A 21,961-nucleotide genomic window follows, 5' to 3' on the forward strand; every position below is an offset into this window, starting at 1 on the left:
AGAAGGGCAGAGAGAAATGATAGCTTTGATTTAAAAACAGTAACTGAGGGTTTTTATTTTGCTAGAAGAATAAGGCATGGAGTTTAATAAACAGTTTCAAACTACATAAGGGATACTCTGTGGGAAACCGCAAGTAAATACTTTCCTTTTCTACCAAATATAGACCAAAAAGAATGAGCTTAATGAATCTCAGATATATTAGACAAGAATAACTGTCCCATACAGGGCTAGTCTTGCTTCAGAAAGGAATGTCTATCTGAACATTTCACAAGAAATGACAGATAATCACCCCTATAAAAGTCCCCAGGGAAGACAGCAGTCTCCTATGGCTGTCACATAGCAGACTGCTAACATTCATCTTAGTGACACTGCACGAGAAGAGACAGCCACAAGATGCAATTACAGGTGCATTTCTGTCAATAACCTATCCGGGAGTTTGTGAAAGGCTTTCTTCACACAGTGACCTTGGTTCTTTTTTTAATGATTTAATTATTTCTATTAGAAAGACAGATTTACAAAGAGAAGGCAAGACAGAGAAAAATCTGCTGGTTCTCTCCCTAAATAGTCAGAATGGCCAGAACTGAGCTGACCTGAAGCCAGGATCTAGGAGCTTCTTCTAGGTTTCCCATGAGGACATAGTGTCTCAAGGCTTTGAGTCACCCTCCACTCACTGCTTTGTCAGACCACAAGCAGGCAGTTGTACAAGTGGAAATTCCTGGACATGAACCGAACCCATACGGGATGCTGATGATTGCAGGTGGAGAAGAGCCAATTTAACCATGCCAGCCCTGGTTTGCTTTTAGTTTTTTTCCCAAAATCTTACTTTCGAATGAAAACCCTATGCACACGGCCTCCACTCTCCAACCATAAGATAAAAGTCTTATAGTGCGTGCATGTAGTTTCATGGTGAGAGTCCCAGAGGTCCACTTGCATTGGCACCCTTCATAGCAGCCTGCAGGCATCCTGCTATGGTTCTGCACTCCCACGTCGGCTTACCCCCGGCTCTGCCTGCGGATGTATCTACAGTTATATTCAAGCTTAAAATGCTCAACTGTGACTGCAATCAGGATTTCTATTAATGTTTCTCTTCCAATTACATACAATGAGTCATTGTACAAAGGAACTGAGCTTCTAAAGATAATGGGAGAATTACATTTTTTCTTTGTGGAACAAACTTAGGAACTTTGGGAATAACCCAGATTCTTGAGGACTGATAAAAATAAACTATCCAAAGGGCTTCAGTTATCCATGCAAATGTCAGGACACGGTTTGCAAACATATGTCACAACATTAAGCTTTGTGGAAAATCTGATGAATTTAAATTCTCACATCATCATAGATCAGAATTAATATACAACTGGGTCAGTTTTAGGTACGGACAAGTCAGAAAACTAACCTCAAGCTTTTCAATTAAACAAATGTGTTGACTTTAAAGGAAGTCTACTTAGTTTACAAAATAGCATTAAAATTAAACAAAAATAATCCAAAAATTTTGTGTACACAGGGTTATGTGATGTCTTTTGGGCCCTTCATGGGAGGAGGAGAACATGGAGTAACACTTATTTCACAGCCATTTTGTGATAGTAGAGCTACTCGCCTTCAAAGACGCCTCCACATCTTCATTCCAAATTTTCAGGTGGCATTTCCACTGCCAGCACTTTACCGTACGCATTCCAAGCATGCCATCTACCACATGCCATCTACCACATGCCATCTACCACATGCACACTGTCTTCACCCCATCAGACACTGATCACCACTCCTCTTCAGCAACGTCTTCTGAGCCACCCATTAACTTTCTTGCCTCTGCAGCTCCAGACCTAGCCACCTTCTTTCTCTTCCAGTGTCATTCAATTCATGATGTCTCCTAGTCAGTCTCCACTCTTTCTGATTATAGGTTTCCCAAGTAAGCTTGGATTGTCAAGACTTCAACTGCTAAATACATTTAAAAATTTTTGTTCTTTCCAAAACTTTTCTTCCTCCTCTTGGTTTTAACATTTTGCTGAATTGCATCACTACCCAACCTCTTTCCAAAGTCAAAAAAGAATCATACCCTTTTTTCCCCTCACCTGCTTTCAAACTCAACTGCACACCACAATCCCTACCCTACTGTCTGGCACACACAGCCATTTAATAGCAATCCATCCTGAATCACCCCATTCTTCCCATACTCCCTCGGCTTATCATCTATGTGCAGGCTGCCATCTTCCTTAATCTCCTGTTTCAATCAAGGTCTCTCCTGCCTCAGTCCTTGCGGTGTGCATTTCTGTACTCAATCCTGTCTAGTAACATCTTACTGTCTACTGCATAGATCTCAAACTCTACATTCCAGAAAGAGATTCAACCTGGGCGCATTTCAATAGATACAGCACACATTTCCTCAAGAAGATCATAAGAATGGTTTAACCTTTATGAATGATAAGTTACTTCAGTTCCTACAGGTGTTTAATTTATAAACACACAGCAAAGTTAAAATAAATCAGCATTTGCTATTATTACCGTATGAACAGCAGTTTCCAAATGACAGTATGGTATAGAAAAAAAGAAAGAAAAGGAAAGAAAATACAGAGCTAGAGAGCTTAGGCTGCATTTGTAGCCTAAGCATTTCACCCATGTGGGGCAAGTCACACAATTTTCAAATCTCAAAAACTTCATTAGTAAAAATGGGGATAACACCACCTACTTTACAAAGTTATTGAGGGGATTAAATGAAGCATTTAGAAGGTGCCAAGACACCCAGCTCATGCCCAGTAATTATCTTCTTTTTTCCATGGAAACAATTTATACAGTTTCCAGATCAACTAAAGAAAATCCTGTTTAACTCTCACATACTTAGCACAAAAGCCAAGAGAAGTGAAAGAGTACTCAGCCACTATTTACAGATCTTGGCACAGTGTGAAGCGGGCAGGGGGAAGAATAGGCTGGCATCCTGTCCTTATGGACAGGAATGTCTAGTTAAGGTGACAAGCAAAATTCCCGGTCTGAAGCAATGATAAGGTAAGCCCTGGGCACTGCTAAAAGCGGAGCTATAACATGGGCTTGAAGTTAGGACATTCGTATGCCAAAAACTTTCTTTCTTATTTTCAGACTCTTCTTTCAAAAATCTGGGCAGAGTTTGGGAAGATAGATTCATAGGGGGATCAACTGTAGAGGGCTCAGAAAATACCAATTTGGAGGAAGTCAAGAAAAGTCACACCTCCTCCCTCTTTTCTTGAATCACCCCAGAACTGTCCTGGTAGCCTGGATTGGCAAGGGCGGTGAAGAACAAAACAAATAGCACACAAGAAGAAAGAAAGCAAAGGGAAAAGAAGAAAAACCCCCATCTTGGCAATGGGGATAGAAATGCACAAAAACAACTGCTAATAAAACACTTGCAAAAATAGGGAAACAGCCTGATTTACAGTATTGAATACTGAGACACAAAGAAATAGTATCAAATAATTCCTGAAGGAAGAATTGCAAGAGAAAGAGGACAAGAACACTCTGTAAAAAAGCTATCAAGGCACCTAAATGCTTGGCCACACATTACTTTTTATTTGCTGTTATTTGAACACTGAGTCAGAGTTTGCAGGGGGTACTGTGCAATGCCCTTTACATTCCGATCATCATCTACTTCATAGACTCAAAGTTCCCAGAGTCAAAGGCAAGATGATGTATCACAAGCCACTTTCCTAGCAGCACAGAAATGGACACTCAGCATTTCAGATAGGTAAATAGGAAATACAAGGACACTTCCAAAAGTTTGTGAAAACAGAAGTTAAAACACGTATATTAGTGCAAGAAGATGGTGAAATCCCATTTTTTTCATGAACCCGTGGCTGCACAGATTTTGAAATTTTTCATACCAAAATAAACCTAGCGGTGAATTCCACATCCCCTTCATTTTCTCAAGTGCCCTCTTAAATGTCTGTTGAAGAATTTGGATAGCTCCAATTGTTAAATAAGGCCTAATTTTCCAGGCAGAATACCATTTCAGGTTTCCTGACCAAGGAGCACAAGTCCATGAGTGACAAAACCTGAAACAGCACCACATTGACCATGGCTTCTTGGAGGTACAATAACCCAGATTATATCTACACATCACTCCACCTCATTCTGATGTGTGAATGTAGCCCTGTCCTCCAAGGTGCAACATTCCAATCATTTACTACTGGAATTTACTACTTGAAAGGGCAAAGGCACACATGCAAATCCATAAAACAAAAGACATTCTGCCTTATGTTCCCCAAGTACAACACCACTATTGTTCTTACAATGTCAATCATGTGTCTCCTCTTCTTCAAAAATAATATCAAATAATAATTATAACTAATAATTTTAACAGGTTGAATGGGGCAACAGCAATGGTGGCTTAAAATAATGAAAAAACAATGAATCTTTTACATGTGTTTATAAACATATGCAGAAAAATTCACAAAAATCTATACAAAGCTTAATGGTTACTTCTAAATAATGGAAGTACTGGTAATTTTCATTGCTTATATTTTCCTGCATTTCCAGATTTTCTCAAGTATACAGAACTTCACAGTAAGATTTTTTTTAAATTCTAAAGCTCTCCTATATGGATACAAATCTCATGCTAAGTAAGTATGTTATATCAAATCATTTCTCATAAATTTATTTCACTAAGAAATTTAGTCAAATTATATACTTGATGCCTTGCCTTGGAAAATACACATATTCTAGTAAGAGAAAGAGATACTACAAAAAGCTAATGAATCACGAAAGCTTCTCCATGCTCAGGGTTTCACACAATCATCAAATTGTTCAATATGGGCTGTTCTAAAAGAAAAAAAGTCTCTTGTTTGCTGCACAGATTTTTACTATGTTTGTATGTAGGTTTTAAAAGAACAGTTACTACCTAGTAAAATCTCTTCAGACACGTGTTAGCATTTTACTAATGTTCCCCTCCACTGTCATTTTTCACCTCAAGGTACATTTTGTTTGGAGTCCAAACTTTTCAAAATTTATAGTTATTTATTTGAAAGTCGCAAAATGAGAAGGAAGAGAGTAAGGGAAAGAGAGCAGGAGAAACAGATAAATACATGACCCTCCATGCACTGATTGACTGACCAAACGTCAGCCACAGCTAGAACTGGGCCAGGCAAGAGTCAGGACAAGGTACTCAGGCTGGGTCTTCAACATGGGGGTAGGAACCCTAAATTCTTGAGCCAACACAAATTGCCTTCCCAGAATATGCATTAATAGGAAGCTAGGAGTACAGCAAGGATTCAAACTCAAGCACTCCATTAGAGGATGCAGCCACCTCATGCAGCATCCTAACCAATGTATGCAAATCAGATCCTTGGACCACAAATTTTACCAATGCCTCACCATTTATTACAACTAAACCTCTTTATTCTCATTAAGAGACAGGGAGCTATACAAAGTCCTAAATGTTCTAAAACATAAAGCAATACTAAAGGTCACTAGAAGGTTAAGACAACAGAGAAATGAAATCCATTCTCTGGAGGCCAGCACCCATCATGTGCGTCACTGTGTCCTTAAGTAAAGCTGGTTTCCTGGAAAAGAGCTTTTATCATCCACCATTATACTAAATCTGCATCTACAAACTTCCAGGTGACCCTGAACCTGACACCTGCAACTACTGACCACTAGCAGCATGAGGTAACAGTTATAGAAACACGGAGTACAGAGGAAACACCAGCCAAACCCTAATGAGGCTGGTCCACCACCTCTATGCCCACACAATGCAAGGCTTCTACAGATTTATAAACTCACAGTTGCAAGAGACATACTTCTTCCAAGCCTTGTTAAAAATAAACCCTGATATTACGTTGCATAGGAGCAGCTTGGACTCAAATACCTGGAGCTTAGCACGAGGTGTCCAAGTTTAAATGCCGATGCGTCTGAGCCATGACAAAGAGCTTTCCCAAACTCACCAGTGAGCTGGAAACCTCTCCTTGTAGAGGGTATCTCTCTTGTCCAAACTCAGACTTTGAATCAATGCCAGACACTGAAGACGATGTGGCTTTAGAGGTGTCAGGCTGGTCTTGGGATAAGGACGAGAGGGAGGGTGTAGGAGAAGGCAGCCTCATCACATCTTCTGTGGCTGCCTGTCTCTCAATGGACGCACTTGCAGACAGGTGGCTTGTTTCAACTTTGGGGACAGAGGTGCTGACCGAACTGTTCTGAATGCTCTTGATGCTTCTGAAATTTCCATTATACTTCCAACCATTGTCCATCTAAAGAAGGAGACATTGCTTTAAATTGGACAAGTCAATTAACTTTATTTTCTGTCTACACAATACTCATTAACATTTTTAAATGGCACAAACATATACCTCCCAGAGCAAGATATTGCTAAAACCCAGAAATACATTCTTCCACACTAAACACACACATTTTATATAGGTTTCTGAAACTCGATTTGCTTTATTTCCTATATCCTTTTTTACAGGGTTTATCTTTCTCTTTCCAACTTGCAGAAACTGTTTTCATCTTAGAGATATGATATCTTTATCTATAATATACTTGAGGTCTTTTTTAGGCCTCCATCAATTGCTTTTAACCATGTTAATGCTGTCTGCCATACAAATGTATTAATTCTAAGTGTGAATCAAGTAGAAACAGAGAACCCAACTGGCTTCATTTTATAATTTATTTGTTTGAAAGATAGAGCAGCAGAGAGAAATTAAGTGATCCTTCATCCCTCCTGTGGTTCACTCCCCCAAACACTGTAAGAGGAGCACTTAGGCAAAGGGGAAGCCAAGAACCAGGAATTCCATCCTGGCCTACCATGTGGAGGACAGGGACCCAAGCACTTGAGCTTTCAAATGCTGACTGACAGGATGAAACTAGACCAGAAGCACAGGCAGGACTCAGTCTCGGGCTCTGACACGCAAAGTGGGCCTCCCAAGCCACATTTTAGCCCACTGGGCCATGAGGTCTGCCGCTGAATTTCATTTTTTGATTGCTAAATATGTTAATTTTCCTCAATATAATTTCCATGGCTTTGCTGGAGAGTTTAGGCTGGCTTCTCTTATCTCAAATATTGTGGGTTTTTTCTCGATTTTGGAATTATACATTAGCAAAACTAAAAGAAAATTTGAACGTTAATTTTAAAATTTAGTACTTTCTTTGAAATAATTCAGATTGACTCACTTGAGTTGCATTTGTAGTACCTTTTCATTCCAGGATTTTTCACCACTTTATAGCCTTCAAAATTCCAACCTACATAAATATCTGCCTGAACAAGACAAATTTTCATAACTATATTCTAACACGAAGATATGATGAATTGGGAAATCAACATGCAGAAATTAACATACAGATTACTGAAAATATTTAGGCTAAATAAATATAACTGCTGCTGTGTTGGTCAATAAGAACTGATTATTGGCAACTTTATATCGTCTGGTATTTTCAGAAATCCTCATTTGAAAAAATTCGATGCTGAGAAATACATGTTCTGCTTCAGAATTTACCAATTCATTTTTCAAAATGTGTCATGTTGGGGCCTGTAATGGTACAGTGCGTTAATGTACCCCATGGGACATAGGACTACTCCTCTTCTGATCTAGCTCCTTGCTAGTGTGCCCAGGAAGACAGAGAAGATAATTCAAAATACCCCGGTCCCTGAGACCCGCATGGGAGATTTGGACAGAGGTCTGGGCTCTGGCTTTCTGCCTGACCCAGCCCAGGCAGCTACAGTCATCTGCGGAGTGAACCAAAGGGTGAAAAATCTCTCTTGTAGTCTTAATTATCCCTTTCCCTCTCCTCCATCTTTCCTCATTGTCACTATGTCTTTCAACTAAACCAATCAAACTTTACAATGTTTTAGCCCTACTTTCACAAAACAAACTTTAACCAACTCTCTCACTGCTACACTTTAACCATTTCTAGTATATTTCTACAGGCACAAAATGAAACCTTATTCTATATGTTATTGACACACCAGTTGTGCACACCTGCAGCCTCTGCACAAGTTTAACATTCTATTCTTTAGAACAGACTAAATGAACTGGGTCCATTTTTACCGTGTAAGATCTGGGGAGCGATGCGGTTCCCCTTGACTGGAAGCCAAAAGGTCTCGCTGTGACCACAGATGTCAACCTGGCTGTATCAGTTTTCTGGTAGCTCCTGGGGAGAGAAGCTGAAACTCGAGGAGCCTCCATTTGTGTGTTCAGTGCATGATCAGGAGATACATAAGGTGGACGCTCTCCTGCCGGCTTCTGCGAGGAAAGCTGGAATTCAGCTAGCACACTGTCCTCTCTCTTTGAGAAAGTTGTAGAATCTTCTCCAGGAATTTCCATAGGATATGTTGGGCCCTTCTGTTCAACTCTCTCACTCTGGTAACTTGCTTCTGACAGAGTTACTGTAGGGGCTAGCTCCTTTTGCACTGTCTCACTCTGATAGATTGCTTCTGACACAGTCAGTCTTGTGGGCAGCTCTTCATTGTTGAACACATCATCAGAAGAATACATTTTTCTTAGCGTACTTGTAGACCTCTCATGTTCGTATTCCCTTAGAAAGAAACATCCCAACATCACAAAGTTATGCATTTCATATCAGATGTGGAGGAACAGTAATTAACATGTAAAATGAGGCTCCAAACAACACTTTAATCAGCATAACACTAACAGCATGTGACAACATATATATTATATGTGTGTGTGTGATATATTTAACGCCACACCAAGAAATGCTGTAGGAAGTTGACTCTTTATTAAAGAGGTTCACAATGCCTCACAAGGATTTCTCTTTAATAATCAGGAGATTGTTGTAACAATAGGGAAAATTTAATAGGAGATTATTCACAAGTTTAGCCATCAATTTATAATTCATGCAAGATTAAAACATCATACACATAATTGATTTATATTTAAAATTTCCAACGATGCAGATTCTTAATAACATTCTGAACTTTTTCTCTCGTATAAAATTCATAATAAATGAGTAAAAAAGACTCAGGCTTTGGGCAAGAGTCAGTAAAGACTTCCATACAGCTTGATAGTCCTTGTATAAGCGACTTATGAATTAAAAATCACTTCATAAACAAACTGAAACGGCCTCATCTTTAAGATTTGCTATTATCTCTCACAGTCTTTCTGTGTGGCATTTGATTTAATAAAATCAAGTTTATTGTTGACTTTTCCCACACAAAGAAGCTTTGTCTAATTGTCAGTGTATTTCCTTTTTGACATTATTCATAAGCCATATTTGCCATCTCCTTGTACTACCTGTGTGCCAGTCTTTCACAAGCAACTGCTTTATAGGAAAGCTCAAATTTAATCTTGCTCAAATTTTAATATTGCAACATGAAGAATAAACAAACCTATGTATTAACGGCTACATAGACCTCCTTTAAAACATAGTTTAAATTATACCACAGAGACACATAATCACTTTGTTACGTTTTATACAAATTTGTTAAAAAGTTACTCTGACCACTCCACTCGTAAGTTTCCTCTATAAGAATAAAGCAAATACATTTGATTCTGCATATGAAGGTATGATGCCAAAACAAAATGATGAACTTCCATTTTAAGCATTCATTTCTTTGATTAACCCATAACACCAGTTAAACAGGACTCAATTTTTCTCACTGCACAGCAAAATCCTGAGGTTTTGGTGCCTATTTGTTTAAATTTCACACAGATTTACACTCCATATCACACTGTACCTACCCAAGCCGTTCTGTGCACCACAGTTCCCACCCGTCCACATTCAGCCTGATTACCTGTCCTGCAGCATCTCCTTAAACGTCTTGGAGCTCCTTGCAGACTTCTCAAGAGCCTGCTTTTCAATTTCCTCTCTCTCCTCCTTTTTCTTTTGTAGATCCGAAGTGTAACTTTTCCGCCGATCTTTCCATTTTGCAAGGTCCTGGGAGAGAAATCACATCAGCACTGGCATACCTGCATTTGTACACACCCTGTCTAGCACAGAAAAAGCGCCAGAGGATCCTGTTACATCACTGAAACTATTCACTCCCTCTTGATGCCAACGTGCCCTAATTCCGCTTTTTATAGCCGGTGTTTCTGTACCAAGACTTTATCTTGTGGGTCTGTCTGAAAAACCTGACCTAATAAGAGTCCCCATTTTTGTTCTCCCAAGAAAGGCCTGCCTCTTTGCCCATTTCACGGAGAATGCTAAATGCTTGTAATTAGGTGCCAGATTAGACAGATAAGGAACTGTTTCAAATTCATTTTTATCTCGCTCCAATAGCCTGGCTGTTACAGGAAGCAACACGCCTCACTGGCAAGACCCAAACTGACAAATGCAATTGCAATGTTTTAGCTGGACACACATTCACTCTTTTATTTCACAGACAAGCTCAATCCCTACTTTGAGGCAGGCCTGGGGCTGGGAACTATAAACCCTCAGATGAGTAAGACATACTCCCTTCAAGGAACTTTCCATGGAGAGGAGTAGCAGACATCTCAATAAAAGTTCAGGGATGAATGAGCCTGTGTTGCTGCACAGCCTGGGAGAAGAGCTTCTAAAGCAAGCGGTAGAGGCTATCTCAGCGAGGCCAGTGTGGCAGGGACCTTCCTGAGGATGGGGGAGTCAAGAGGGGAAATGCAAAGACAGTAACAGCCACATGAGTCGCGACAAGAAAAGGCATTCAAGAAGCACTCCAAGACCTCTTTCTCATCTCCCCAGGAGCACTGAGTCTAAATGAGCAAGGCCACCTCAGGACAATCAACCCAATTCAGCTTTGCCAGGACAGCTTGCAATCTAGGTTGTGAAACCACCCAGACTGTTAAGACATTTGGACCATTTTAGCCTCTTCTATGCCCCCCATAGAATCAGCACAATGGACTGCAATGCACCTTGCAATCCTTACACAGAAGTACAGCCAATTTCTTAGACTAACTTGAATCTCACTCCAGGACATTCAAAGTAAATTTGATTTACATTCTTTGAAAGTAGACAGAGCTATTTCTGCCACAATACCATCTTGAAGTCAATATGAACTATTTCCCAAAAGTACAGTAGTTTGACTTTAGTCCTGTGGGATAACAGACAACAAAGCTGATCTGATTTAACCTAATGGATAACCACTATTTCCATAGCAAAACCATCACCATTCTTTAAGGGAAAGTGGTATTAGACTCCTGATTCTTAACAACTGAGGTCTCGATTAAAAGAGACTATGGAATTTAGAAACAGAGCCAAGAGAAAGGACTTCATCCCTGTAGACTTTCACTCCTTTGAAAACTAACATTTACCTTCTCTGGCCCTTTGGTTCATGCTACAATGTAATTCTCCCACCAAATACTTGTCTTCAAACTTCTCTGGGTTTATGTACAAAGTTTGTTTGGTATAGTTTCTTTTCATCTCTCATTTTATAAATGTTTCCTATGCAGAAATAGGTCAATAGTTCTCCACAATCAAAACTACAGATCCAACTTACATCTATAGTAACAGTTATGAATGTGTCAGCCCTGGGGTAACATCTTTTTTAATTGGACAATGACTTCTTCAGCCAAAACATGACTCTGTACTGGATTTCTTATTTCTGTCCTATTTACACAATTAACTTTAAGATTATTTTCCTCTTTCCCTAGGAATGCAAAGATCGTTGTGAGACTCCTCCTGCCTTCTTCTATTTCGACCTTAAGGTCTTCTCTCTATCAAAAGCATAATCAATAGTTACACCTCAAATTCAGCCACCAAACCATGACAACAAGTTCAGCATATTGCAAGGAAGCAGCTTCATGTTTGAGAACTCAGAACACTGGAGATAAACATACTGCTTAGGCTGACTTTGAAAATATGCAACAATAACAGGCCAAAAAGGTTTAAAAATCCTTGTCGAGAAGTTGGTCACTTTTTCTTCCAAACTGAATGCTTTACCCTTGAGTATATTTAACAGAATCAAAGAGAAGCTCCACCCCCCGACTCTCCCCTCTCCTACTGTGGAGGATACTCACATCTTGCCATTTCTGGTCTTGCTCTTTCAACTGTGATTTTATTTTCTGCATCTCTTCATAACGCAGCTGACGCAAATGTTGCACATCTTCCGCACTGACATCACTCATGGACTTGCTCCTACAACACAAGCACTTGTGATTGCTATGGTTCACGTAAGCCGACTTGGGGTTGAAACACGTAGGTTGGACTTAGGCTTGGAAATTCCATCTAAACTTTGCCTGTATGACCCAGACACCTGAGTGATAGCATCACAGAAATACCACTACAGAGATAAATGGTGTTTTTTCCAAAACGCAGAAACAAGAGCCTATGCTTGGCAGATGTGATTTTTTTTTTACAAAGTGCCTAAGTGAAACCTACACATTTTTTCTAAAACATAATCATCCAATGTTTATACACAGAAGAATCAACGCATAAAGAGTCACTTAAAAATGACTATCGGTCACTAGAACCGCCTACATTTTTCTATCTCCCACACAGATCATCTTTTAAGGGCTGGCTGCCTTTTCTGGGCACTTATTAAATAATTTAATGATTACCTGATATTTTCTCCTCAGGTTCGATACCAGGAATATAGGTTCTACAGCCTCTCAAAGGTTCTAAGATCTGCCCTCTCACTGCTCTGAACCTGTGCTCTAAGCACCACAGGCAATTTCTAAAAACCAGTTACAATCAACTACTTCTGTGGGCCTCTTCATGGAGACAGCTTTTTTATTAACTGCTTGACTCATAAAACCTCCTAGAAAGAGGACTAGGCATTAGCTCTTGAAGAGCCAAATCCAGAAAAGAAGCAATCATCCGAGCAGGATGTTAAACACAAGGTAAATTCCGAATACACACAAATAGCAGGATTGGTAAACTATGCAAAGAGAAATGAAGACCATGGCAAGGCCTCTTAGAAAGAAGAGGCTCAATCTGAATACCTAGTAGGTAAAGAAAAAGACGAGGAAGAGCTTTTGAAGATGAGGTACCCACGGAGCTCTTTCCTACTGGCTTTCATGCTGTAAAAAGTCTGTATCATCTACTTGGGTGCCTAAACTTGGCCTTCCTCACAATTTTGCTTCCCCATTACTTTTATGCACACTCACCCTTGGCCATCTCAGGAATTCATTCATGTAAATGACTCCCAAATCTACAAAAGCTTAGGGTCCATGTGATTGATTTCCAACTGCTTGTTGAATAAACATTTCAGTATGGACATCCCCTAGGTCCATGAAAAAGGATCAGTTGAAATAATATCTAGAAGGAATTTTGTAAACTGTAACTCATTAAACATATGGTTCTTGTCAACACGGCCAGGCTCGATCTTGCTCCCAAACGTGCTTTTCTTCTTGTAGCTATTAGCGATATGGCCTGCCTTCTACTCATCCACATCTGTAACTCACAACCATTTTTTTTTACCTTTGTTTCTCCCTTCTCCACTTTCAATTAGTCATTAAGGCCTCTTTCATTCTGTGTCTCTTTCCATCTCTACTGCCAACACCCTAGATCAGAGCATAGCCAACTTCAGTCACGACTTCCAACAAACTGACATAAATCATCACCCTGAGAGGTCTCCTTGCCAACTCCATAGAATATTTACCTTGAGAAACACTACTCATTCTCTGAGGTCCCTCCTACACTATATTCTGAATGGCTGTACCCAAATTCATATTCATTCTCCTGTACAGACTCAACATGAGACCGGCACCCTCTACAACCTACTCATGTCAGTAAGGATGAACAACATGCTTACAGACTTCAGTGGGAAAATTTGCAGACATCTGACCAGATTGTCCAAATTCTTTCATGCCAACCTCTAAGATACAAAGGATTAACAATTCTCACCATTTTCACAGTTACCACCCAAGTCTCTCCAGATTATTGCAGTAAGATTTCAGCCCTTCTGGCCTATACCGTATTCCCAATCAGAAGCTGGAGAGATTCTTTGCAAATTGCACTCAGGTCACAGCATGCTCCTACTCCACGCCCACCAGTATCTTCCCAGTATGCCCAAGTTAAGAGCAGGTCTTCCTACACACGTAAGGTCTGACAATATCTGGCTCCTCTCTGTCCCTCTGAACTCACCCCAGTAACACCCCTGCTCCAACATCACTCTGCTCCAGTCAAGTGGCCTCTATGTTTGTGCTCAAAGGTCTTGCTTCTCCCATTGCTGTATTTGCCTAGAATGTTCCTCAATGAAATGTTCACATAGCTCATCTCACATCTGTTTAAATGTTACACAGGTCCTTTGTTCCCTGATCTCCCAGAGAAACAGGAAATGCTTCTCCTTTCTGGTTCACACAGTCCTTTAGTCTTCATCATCACAGCATTTATCATCTGTGTATACTTTACATACAACCTTCCCTACCTGCAACATGACAAAGCGGGAATCCTGACTCATCTGTCTGCTGGTCTATTGCTTAAATGGGAGTCTGGCTCTTCTAAGTGCTCAGCAAGTGGACTGCATTAGTGATCCAGACAGCATTTGACTACTTGGATGAAGTCTTCCCAGCTCTTCAATATCTGAAGTGTTCTGTCCTTCCTTCAACTGCCCCAGTGCTTCAGCTTCATCTACTTCTTTCATAGTGCCTATCCCTCGGCCCCCAGTTACACACAGGATGTGCAAGTGTATTCAGTTCCTCTACCTCCCACCAGTGCTGCTGTCGATGGGGGAGGTTTTAGCACAGCACCAAGCATACTGGATCAATTCAATGTATCTACAGTAATAATGAAATAAGATCAATCTTTTTTTAAAGCAAAATATCCTAAACTTGAAATGTTTTAATTTCTTTTGTTGAGATAAACTTTTGTGCTCCAAAGTACTAAAAAAGGAAGTCTTGTGAGATTTACTAAGGAATATTAAGAGAAAGTAATATGAATATGGAACACATGAGCACATTTATGAAAACATACGGGTCTACCACTGTATCTAACCAGGTGTGAGTACACATAAAACTAATGCATGAATTTGAAAACAAATATGTACTTATGTCATAGCAAGAAAAGAATGAGGCTATTCAATCTTCACTAAAACAGGCTCAAGAACAGCAAGCAGGAAACATTCTCAGGGACACCAGGCATGAGGAGAATCTATCTGGATGATGCACTCAAAGAGGAAAAGTTGGGTCCAGTGTGATCTCTCTCGCACTCTGCAACAGAGAAGGGTCCTTGAACTTCCCTTGGGTGCTCTTTAGTACACACCCTCCTGCACTGCAAAGTGAAAAGTGTCCTTCCATAAAATGTGCTCATCGGGAACAGGGTGGCACCTGCCTCCTGTGCTCCCCAGAGGGCCTCCGCATGAACACAGTGAGCCAGACACAGCCTCAAGTAGACAAGCTGCCATGAAGGCAAGAATGGGAGCTTGATTTATTTCCTGGGGAATATCAAGTTACCCGAAGAAAGCCCAGCACACCCCAGAGTAGGTTAGGCAGGCAGGTGAAGGCCACTGGAAGAGAGGGCTCCATGTCCAGCTATGGAACAGGTTTTAAGGTTTTTCCTGATACAGGTGGGTTCACTTCTGAGCCTCAAGTTATTCATCTGCTGTGTGAGAATTGGACATGGTTGTGCTAGGTACAAAAAATCATCTGCTGCTACACACCAATTCTCATTAAAGCAAACTGATGGGGCAGGAGATCCCAAAGGCTAACTCTCTCAGCTGCTTCAAATTAGAGAGGTGACCCCAGATCACAGTGATACAATCTAGAACTTCGGGAGTACAGGAGTCTCTTAGGCAACCCAAAAGAATTCCTTCCTTATCAGCACTGGTAGCATAAAATTAAACTTCTAACAGTTGGCTGTGTGCCAGAGGGCGTGGATTAGCTCACAAGGCAAACCCTCATCTGTTCCTGCAACTCACAATTCTGCAACCTTGGGAAAGTTGCAGCGTCTATTTCTGTCTCCACCTCTCTAAAACACAAACACCACCCACCTGCCTCCCTCACAGAGTAAGATAAGCAGAGAGACACAGTCGGCGAATGGTTTTGGAAAATTACAGACAACTGCACAGCAGCAGCATGCTGAGCTGAATGAAGGGCTAGACACCAGCAAGCCACATACTCCTCAAATGCACATTAATCTTCCATTCTCTTTTATTTGGAGAGGATCCAACTTAGCATTGCATTTGGATATTGCAAACAAAAACAAAAGAAAAGAAAAATACAGGCCTAACATCTTTCCTTTCAGTTGAAAAGAAACTTTTAAAACAGCCTTTCTATGAAAGGCACAAGGATGGCAATGTTTAAGCCCACTAGGCTGGTCATCTACTCTGCTCCCACAGCCTTTTCACAAGCAGCAGGGCATACTATTTGCTTAACTCATTTTCAGAGCATTACACATGAATATCTCAAGAGTAGGAAATGGAAAGCTCCAATATGCAACACATTTTCCCAACTGTAAGATCAATGATTTCTCTATTTTACACAGAAAATAGAAATTTCAGAACATTACATTAATGGCTCCCAACTTTCAGAGTTGGGTATGGGTATACTTACTTATGTACCTCTCACCATCAAGGATTGTAAAAACTCTAAGAAGAGCATTCAATGCAAAACCTTGGTAAGCAGCTTTGAAATCATCATAAACTAGAATGCTAGGATACTACAATGAGGACTTTCCATTTACATAAACTTAGTTTAAATTCAAATCTCAAGAGCAGCACTAGTGACATATGGAGGCCAGAAAATTGTTTGTTGTTGGCACAACCCTAGCTACAAAGGAATTAGAAGCCATGTGTGTGAGAGACACATCCTCTGCTGTTGATAATAATAAGGGTCTCCAGATTTGAACAAATGTTCCCTGGGATTAAAAAAATCTCCAGAAAGTAACTTATATAAACTTCTCTCCCTTTTTTTTTTGCTAACTTCTGTTGTCTTCAGATTCGACAGAAGGTTTGGGAAAATCTATAGGTGTCTTATATTAAAGTTTCTCTATGAATCAGTGTTCATTTCCTGGCATACTAGTGGCATATCCAATGACGTTATCATGCTACAGAATTATTTTTATATACTCTTATAGCAAGTCTTGACATACCATTAACAGCTCCTGTTTAAAGGCAACACAACCAAACTTCAAATTTTCAAAGCTTCTACAGACGTAAGTCCATGCAGCATGAAAACACACACATGAGAATGACAGCCACATTCAAAGCATCTTATTAAAAATAAACTGACAGGTGTTAAAAGTCAAACAGAAAGCAATTAGTAGCTTAAGACTTCAAAACAAAGTACACATTTCTCTTTAACTAGTCTTCACCAAAAAGAAAGCATCCATGTAATAGATCGTTATTTTTTCAATTACAAGGTATTGAGCAATAATGCTTTTTCAGGCAAGTATGCCCAGCTTGACAATGCCCATGATATTCAGGGAAAGATCATCCAACATAAACATGAAACAAGCTCTAAATTAAAAGCCTAAATGTAATCCAATTTAAATTTATATTTTATTTTCATTGCAGATCAGCTCAGGGACGCTGGTAACCAATACGGAAGTTATCCTATATCCCATATTTAAGTGTTCCAAAAAATTCTTCAGTTTTCTGAAGACTTGTTTATACTACTTTCTATTATTTGACAAGTCATGCATTATTCATCAATCTCAACTTACAGATAACTCTTGCTTTATTGGTGTGGTTGCCTTGCCACCAAACTGCATGCAGAATTGCCTTTAAAACAAACACAGTACTACCCACACAGCTCTCTCAGACTACTCCCCAGAAAGCCTTTGCTGATGCTGCTGCCATAGACTGCACGAACACTAGTTTCTTGAGTATTGCCATTTGGATTTGGTTTGGGAACTTAGTCATGATAATGTGCCCTGTACTAAGGAGGAACATGCAGTTACTGAACCAGTTCTATTTGTTTGCCTTCCCATCCAGTATCTGACCTGTGGGCCCTTACATCCCCTTTAAGAAAATCAACTACTCCTGTCACCTACTGATATTACAAAATCATATTGAGTCAGCAAATGAAAATTGTAATTAAAGTAGCTTTCCCACAATGAACTAAGAATAGTAAATGCTTAAGTGTCATGCTAACAGCTGCCTGGTTCACTCTCACAGACATTAAAGCACAAGAGGATCTGGATAGACGATAACATGCCTTGTCTGGCACACTGAACTAGACTGGCAATGTGACTTTTAAAAAGCAGTGGTTGAGCATTTCCAGTTAGCTGTTTGTGGCTCAACTGTATTGTACCCTTTCACAACTGGAATGGTTATCTTGCTAGAAATTTTCATTTTAGGATCTTCCAAGCTTACTGAGCTATCAAAATTACAAACAACTACCAAAATCAGTTGTGCTTAAAAAATAAATAAGTCTTAGCAGGAGAAGCTATTAAGCTACTAGGACTTATACAGATTAAAATATGTAACATATTTAAACTTACTATTACTCAAAAAGCATTGGCACTCAGGTCACAAAGTTACACTAAATTTCATAGAAAAATTTTAAGATATAGCCATCTGCAGAATTCACAAGAATATGTTATTTACTTATTATGAAACTTCAATTATTCTGCAAATGAAAACTGCTTCCATAAAACTGGCTTTATGTGTTATCTTGTCTACCAGATTAGACAAACAATAGACAAAAACACAATTAGTCTTGAATATGTTTGATTATTGAAAACTAATAAAATTTTAATTCTTGGCCATTTTGGAAAGCCAACTTGGCTCTGCATCCACAGCCATGTTGCAAGATTTCTCACCAGGAGCCTTGACAGCATTCCCAGACATTACTACAGGAAGGATGATACCACACACCAGCCCCACTGACAAGCTTCCTATGAGTTGGATTTACGGACAGTATCAATTATGTACATTCTAATCTTGAAAAACTAAGTAGTTATTTGGGCTTCATCCAGAAATCATAATTTTAGTATGAGTAGGAGCCAAACAGTAAATAAACACACCCAATCTGGGCAAGCACAATGTTACTTTTAATCAATGAAATATTTTTTAATGAGCTCAATTTAAATTTTCTAATGCAGCAAAGCTATGGCTTTCACATAGCACTTCATGCACTGGACACTCAGACACAGAAGTGTTACAATTAGTTGAAAAATTAATAAAAATTTCCCATTAAAAACATCTCATGCACTACACATAGCACTCCTATTTAGTGACATGCCAGAATAGAAGTGCAATGACAAACTATGCAAAAGACAAACAACTTGCAAAGCTTTTCTTTTTTTGTGAACCATGAAACTTACCCATTCTCACCATAAATCTTTTGAAAGAGTCTAAGAAACCAGAAAACCAAAAAAATTACAATTAAAAAAAAGTTATTTTTCTAGTTCGAATACTGTCTTCTTAAACTTTAAAAAAAAAATCTATTTGAAGATGGACAAATCCGGAAAGAATATTTCTACATCCACATCTTGATAATGTCTCAGTTCTCACTGATCTCATATTTCAAGAAACTCAAATAAAGCAAAATGAAGGGTTTCTCAATTCATGCTAAACCCCAACAAACCCATCAAGTCAGAAAGGATCTTGGCTGGTCAGGAACTGGTACATTACATCTGAATCTACTAATTTGATTCAACTTATTCAGATTTCTCCATCTCCAAATTCAACAAAGTCCACATCCATCAAAAAGGGAAGATATATACTGCAAATTATCAAAATAGCCACCAATTATACATATGTAAAATTCAGCAAACGATGATTAACGTTCATGCATTTTAACACCAAAGTTTGCAATGAACTTCATGATGAAAATGACTTATAAACTGACAGTCCAATAAACCTAGGTCAAAAAACAAAAATCTAGTTAAATGAAATTTGCAACGCTGTATTAAAGGTTCAATTTACTCCCCAACAGACATTCCAAAATAAGAGAAACACATTAAACCAAACTCTAACCAGACTATTAGAGTCATATGAGGACATGAGAATAGAAGTCTGTAAACACAACTGGAACGCATCTTTACGAAATTTTACACTGCAGAAGAGTACCACAAGCTGGAGACCAAAGGCAGGGTTTGTGTGTACCTCTTCTTAAATGGGCCTAAGGAAGAAATGTGCAAACAGACTTGCACGCTTTCCATGAAATGACCCAAAGTTTCTCAAGGCAACACAAGTTTTTACAGGATGCTTCCATACAGCACACGACATGCAGGTGGAGCAGCAGGAGGCAGGTTTTTCACACACGCCATACGATGATCCATCACAAGCAAAACCCTAGCAGAAACACAATCTGACCTCTCCACCATCAGCCGCTTCTTGTACCGACGCCGGCTGGCCTCACGGATGGCTTCCCATTTCTCTAAGTCGGCCTCACTGCAAGGGCCAGGAGTGAAGCTCACAGGAGGCACGGTCATCCCCAGCTTCCAAGACTGGATCTTACGAGCCAACATGTCATCTTTCTTCCTCCCATATGAAGGAACTAATATCCTACAGCTAGTACTTATTTCTTTGGAGGGACATGTCCTTTCAAGCACACTGAGAAATCTGGCTTGAATTTCTGGAGGAAGAGCCCAGGGTTCAGGGAAAGGGACTGGTTGGTATCTATCTGGGGCCCCAGATAGAGGCACTTCTTTCTTCTGTGCTGGCATTCGACGGACGATCATGTCGTCTTTTTCTAAATCCGGGAGTACAAGTTCCCCTTCTCTACATTGCAAAATTATATCTCGCTCGACAGGATCATCTTGTTCGGAGTACCTTCGAAAGTCCTCAAAGGCTCGGAGAACACACGGATTTGCATGGAAAGCCCTAGTCTTTCTGACAAAGAAGTCATCATTCTGCAAGTCAGGATCCAGGGCTGACAACTCCAAGTCCCCTCTTCCATGGCCTGGCGCCTGAGAGAGATTCCTTCTGCGTGTTATGAGCCTTGGGCCAGAAGTGGGATCAATTCTGACATTTGTTTCAGAAGACAAGATGTCATCAGAGTATGTTTGGAAAGCCTGAAGCAATAAAAACTGACTGGAGCATAGGAAAGAAAAAGGAAAAATCTTATTAAGCTTAAGCAGAAAAAGTCATTAGGTAGCAGAGCAACTTGCCAGTTCCCATGGCTAACTACTTTAGGAAACCATAGAAGGACTCCCGCTAGGAAGACAGATCAGGGTTTAAGGCCATCACCCTTTTCTCTCCTGAGTACTATTTCAAGGAACACAAGCAGAGCACTTTCTTCAGGAAAGGTGAGCACCACTGAGACCAAGAGATGGACCTGAAACGTAGAGCAGGTTCCACCTTGCCAGCACAGTTGGACACCCTGGTGTTGCTTGCTCACTCATGGGCCATATACAATACCTAACTCTTCACTTCCCACCTTCCCCTCAAAGGAATGACCCTGGAAAGCTATAAGCATTATCCATCATGCACGTTGCATAGCGGGCTCTTGTAATAAGAAGTAAATAAAAACACATCACTCTGGATACTTAGAAAAGATCTTGAGTAATCTTTTCTCTGCCTTTGCCCAAAAGGCTTGCTCTTCCTAGTTTCTATAACCAATTCCTTTGTCCACAATTCCATGCGTAGTTCAACTGTAAAATCAGGTGCTCTTTATAAAAAAGTTTTGCTGAAGTGCCTTTCCAAAAGAACAATGTCCTATGTAGACACATACTGTTATTGCACATTACTGTGCCAAAGAATGCTGGATGCTACAAATGTCTAAGCTCACACGCTCACACACATAACAGTATGCCATACATAATGCTTTTGTACAACATCTAGTAAGTGCATGATGGTTCATGATTCAGCGCGGTTAGGTCCTGGTTAATATAGCAGCAGAAGAGGACAGAGAGGGTGTCTAAAGCCAGACCCCAAGCAGGCAGGCTTGTGCAGACAGGTGCACCTGGGCTCGTCCGAAGCACCGCTGCCTCTCCTGGCTGGGTGTGTGTCCCGTGATTTTGCGGCCCGTCTGGTAGCCAGTTCCAACAAGAGTAAATGTCGTTGACGGCTGCTGTCTAGCCTATGCTCTGCTCTTTGTATTTTACTGAAAATGCTGGAGCTTCTGTCACAACCCGAGTCGTCATCCTCCAAGTCTGAATTCCATCTACTGTGAAGTGACATGGAGGAAAGGGGTGAGGGGAGGAAGGAGACAGACAGCAGCAGGAGGAGAGGACTACATCTAGAAGATGC

General features: G+C 40.1%; 1 protein-coding gene across 15 annotated transcripts in view; it reads right to left on the reverse strand.

Moving 5' to 3' along the window:
• LMO7 (LIM domain 7) overlaps positions 1-21,961 on the reverse strand; it is a 200,532-nt gene that overhangs the window by 23,168 nt on the left and 155,403 nt on the right. For 6 of the 15 annotated variants that reach the window (XM_058670633.1, XM_058670637.1, XM_058670634.1 and 3 more), the window contains exons 10-16: positions 21,675-21,878; positions 20,084-20,803; positions 19,090-19,119; positions 11,901-12,018; positions 9,704-9,846; positions 8,001-8,487; positions 5,904-6,206 (exon numbers count right to left, since the gene is read on the reverse strand). In XM_058670633.1, the coding sequence (XP_058526616.1) occupies positions 5,904-6,206; positions 8,001-8,487; positions 9,704-9,846; positions 11,901-12,018; positions 19,090-19,119; positions 20,084-20,803; positions 21,675-21,878 (2,005 nt within the window). The remainder of the gene's footprint in view (positions 1-5,903; positions 6,207-8,000; positions 8,488-9,703; positions 9,847-11,900; positions 12,019-19,089; positions 19,120-20,083; positions 20,804-21,674; positions 21,879-21,961) is intronic. The other 9 variants (XM_058670645.1, XM_058670638.1, XM_058670640.1 and 6 more) reach the window with 4 other exon arrangements.

Source organism: Ochotona princeps, chromosome 12, assembly GCF_030435755.1.
Source record: "Ochotona princeps isolate mOchPri1 chromosome 12, mOchPri1.hap1, whole genome shotgun sequence".
NCBI classification, from domain to species: domain Eukaryota; kingdom Metazoa; phylum Chordata; class Mammalia; order Lagomorpha; family Ochotonidae; genus Ochotona; species Ochotona princeps.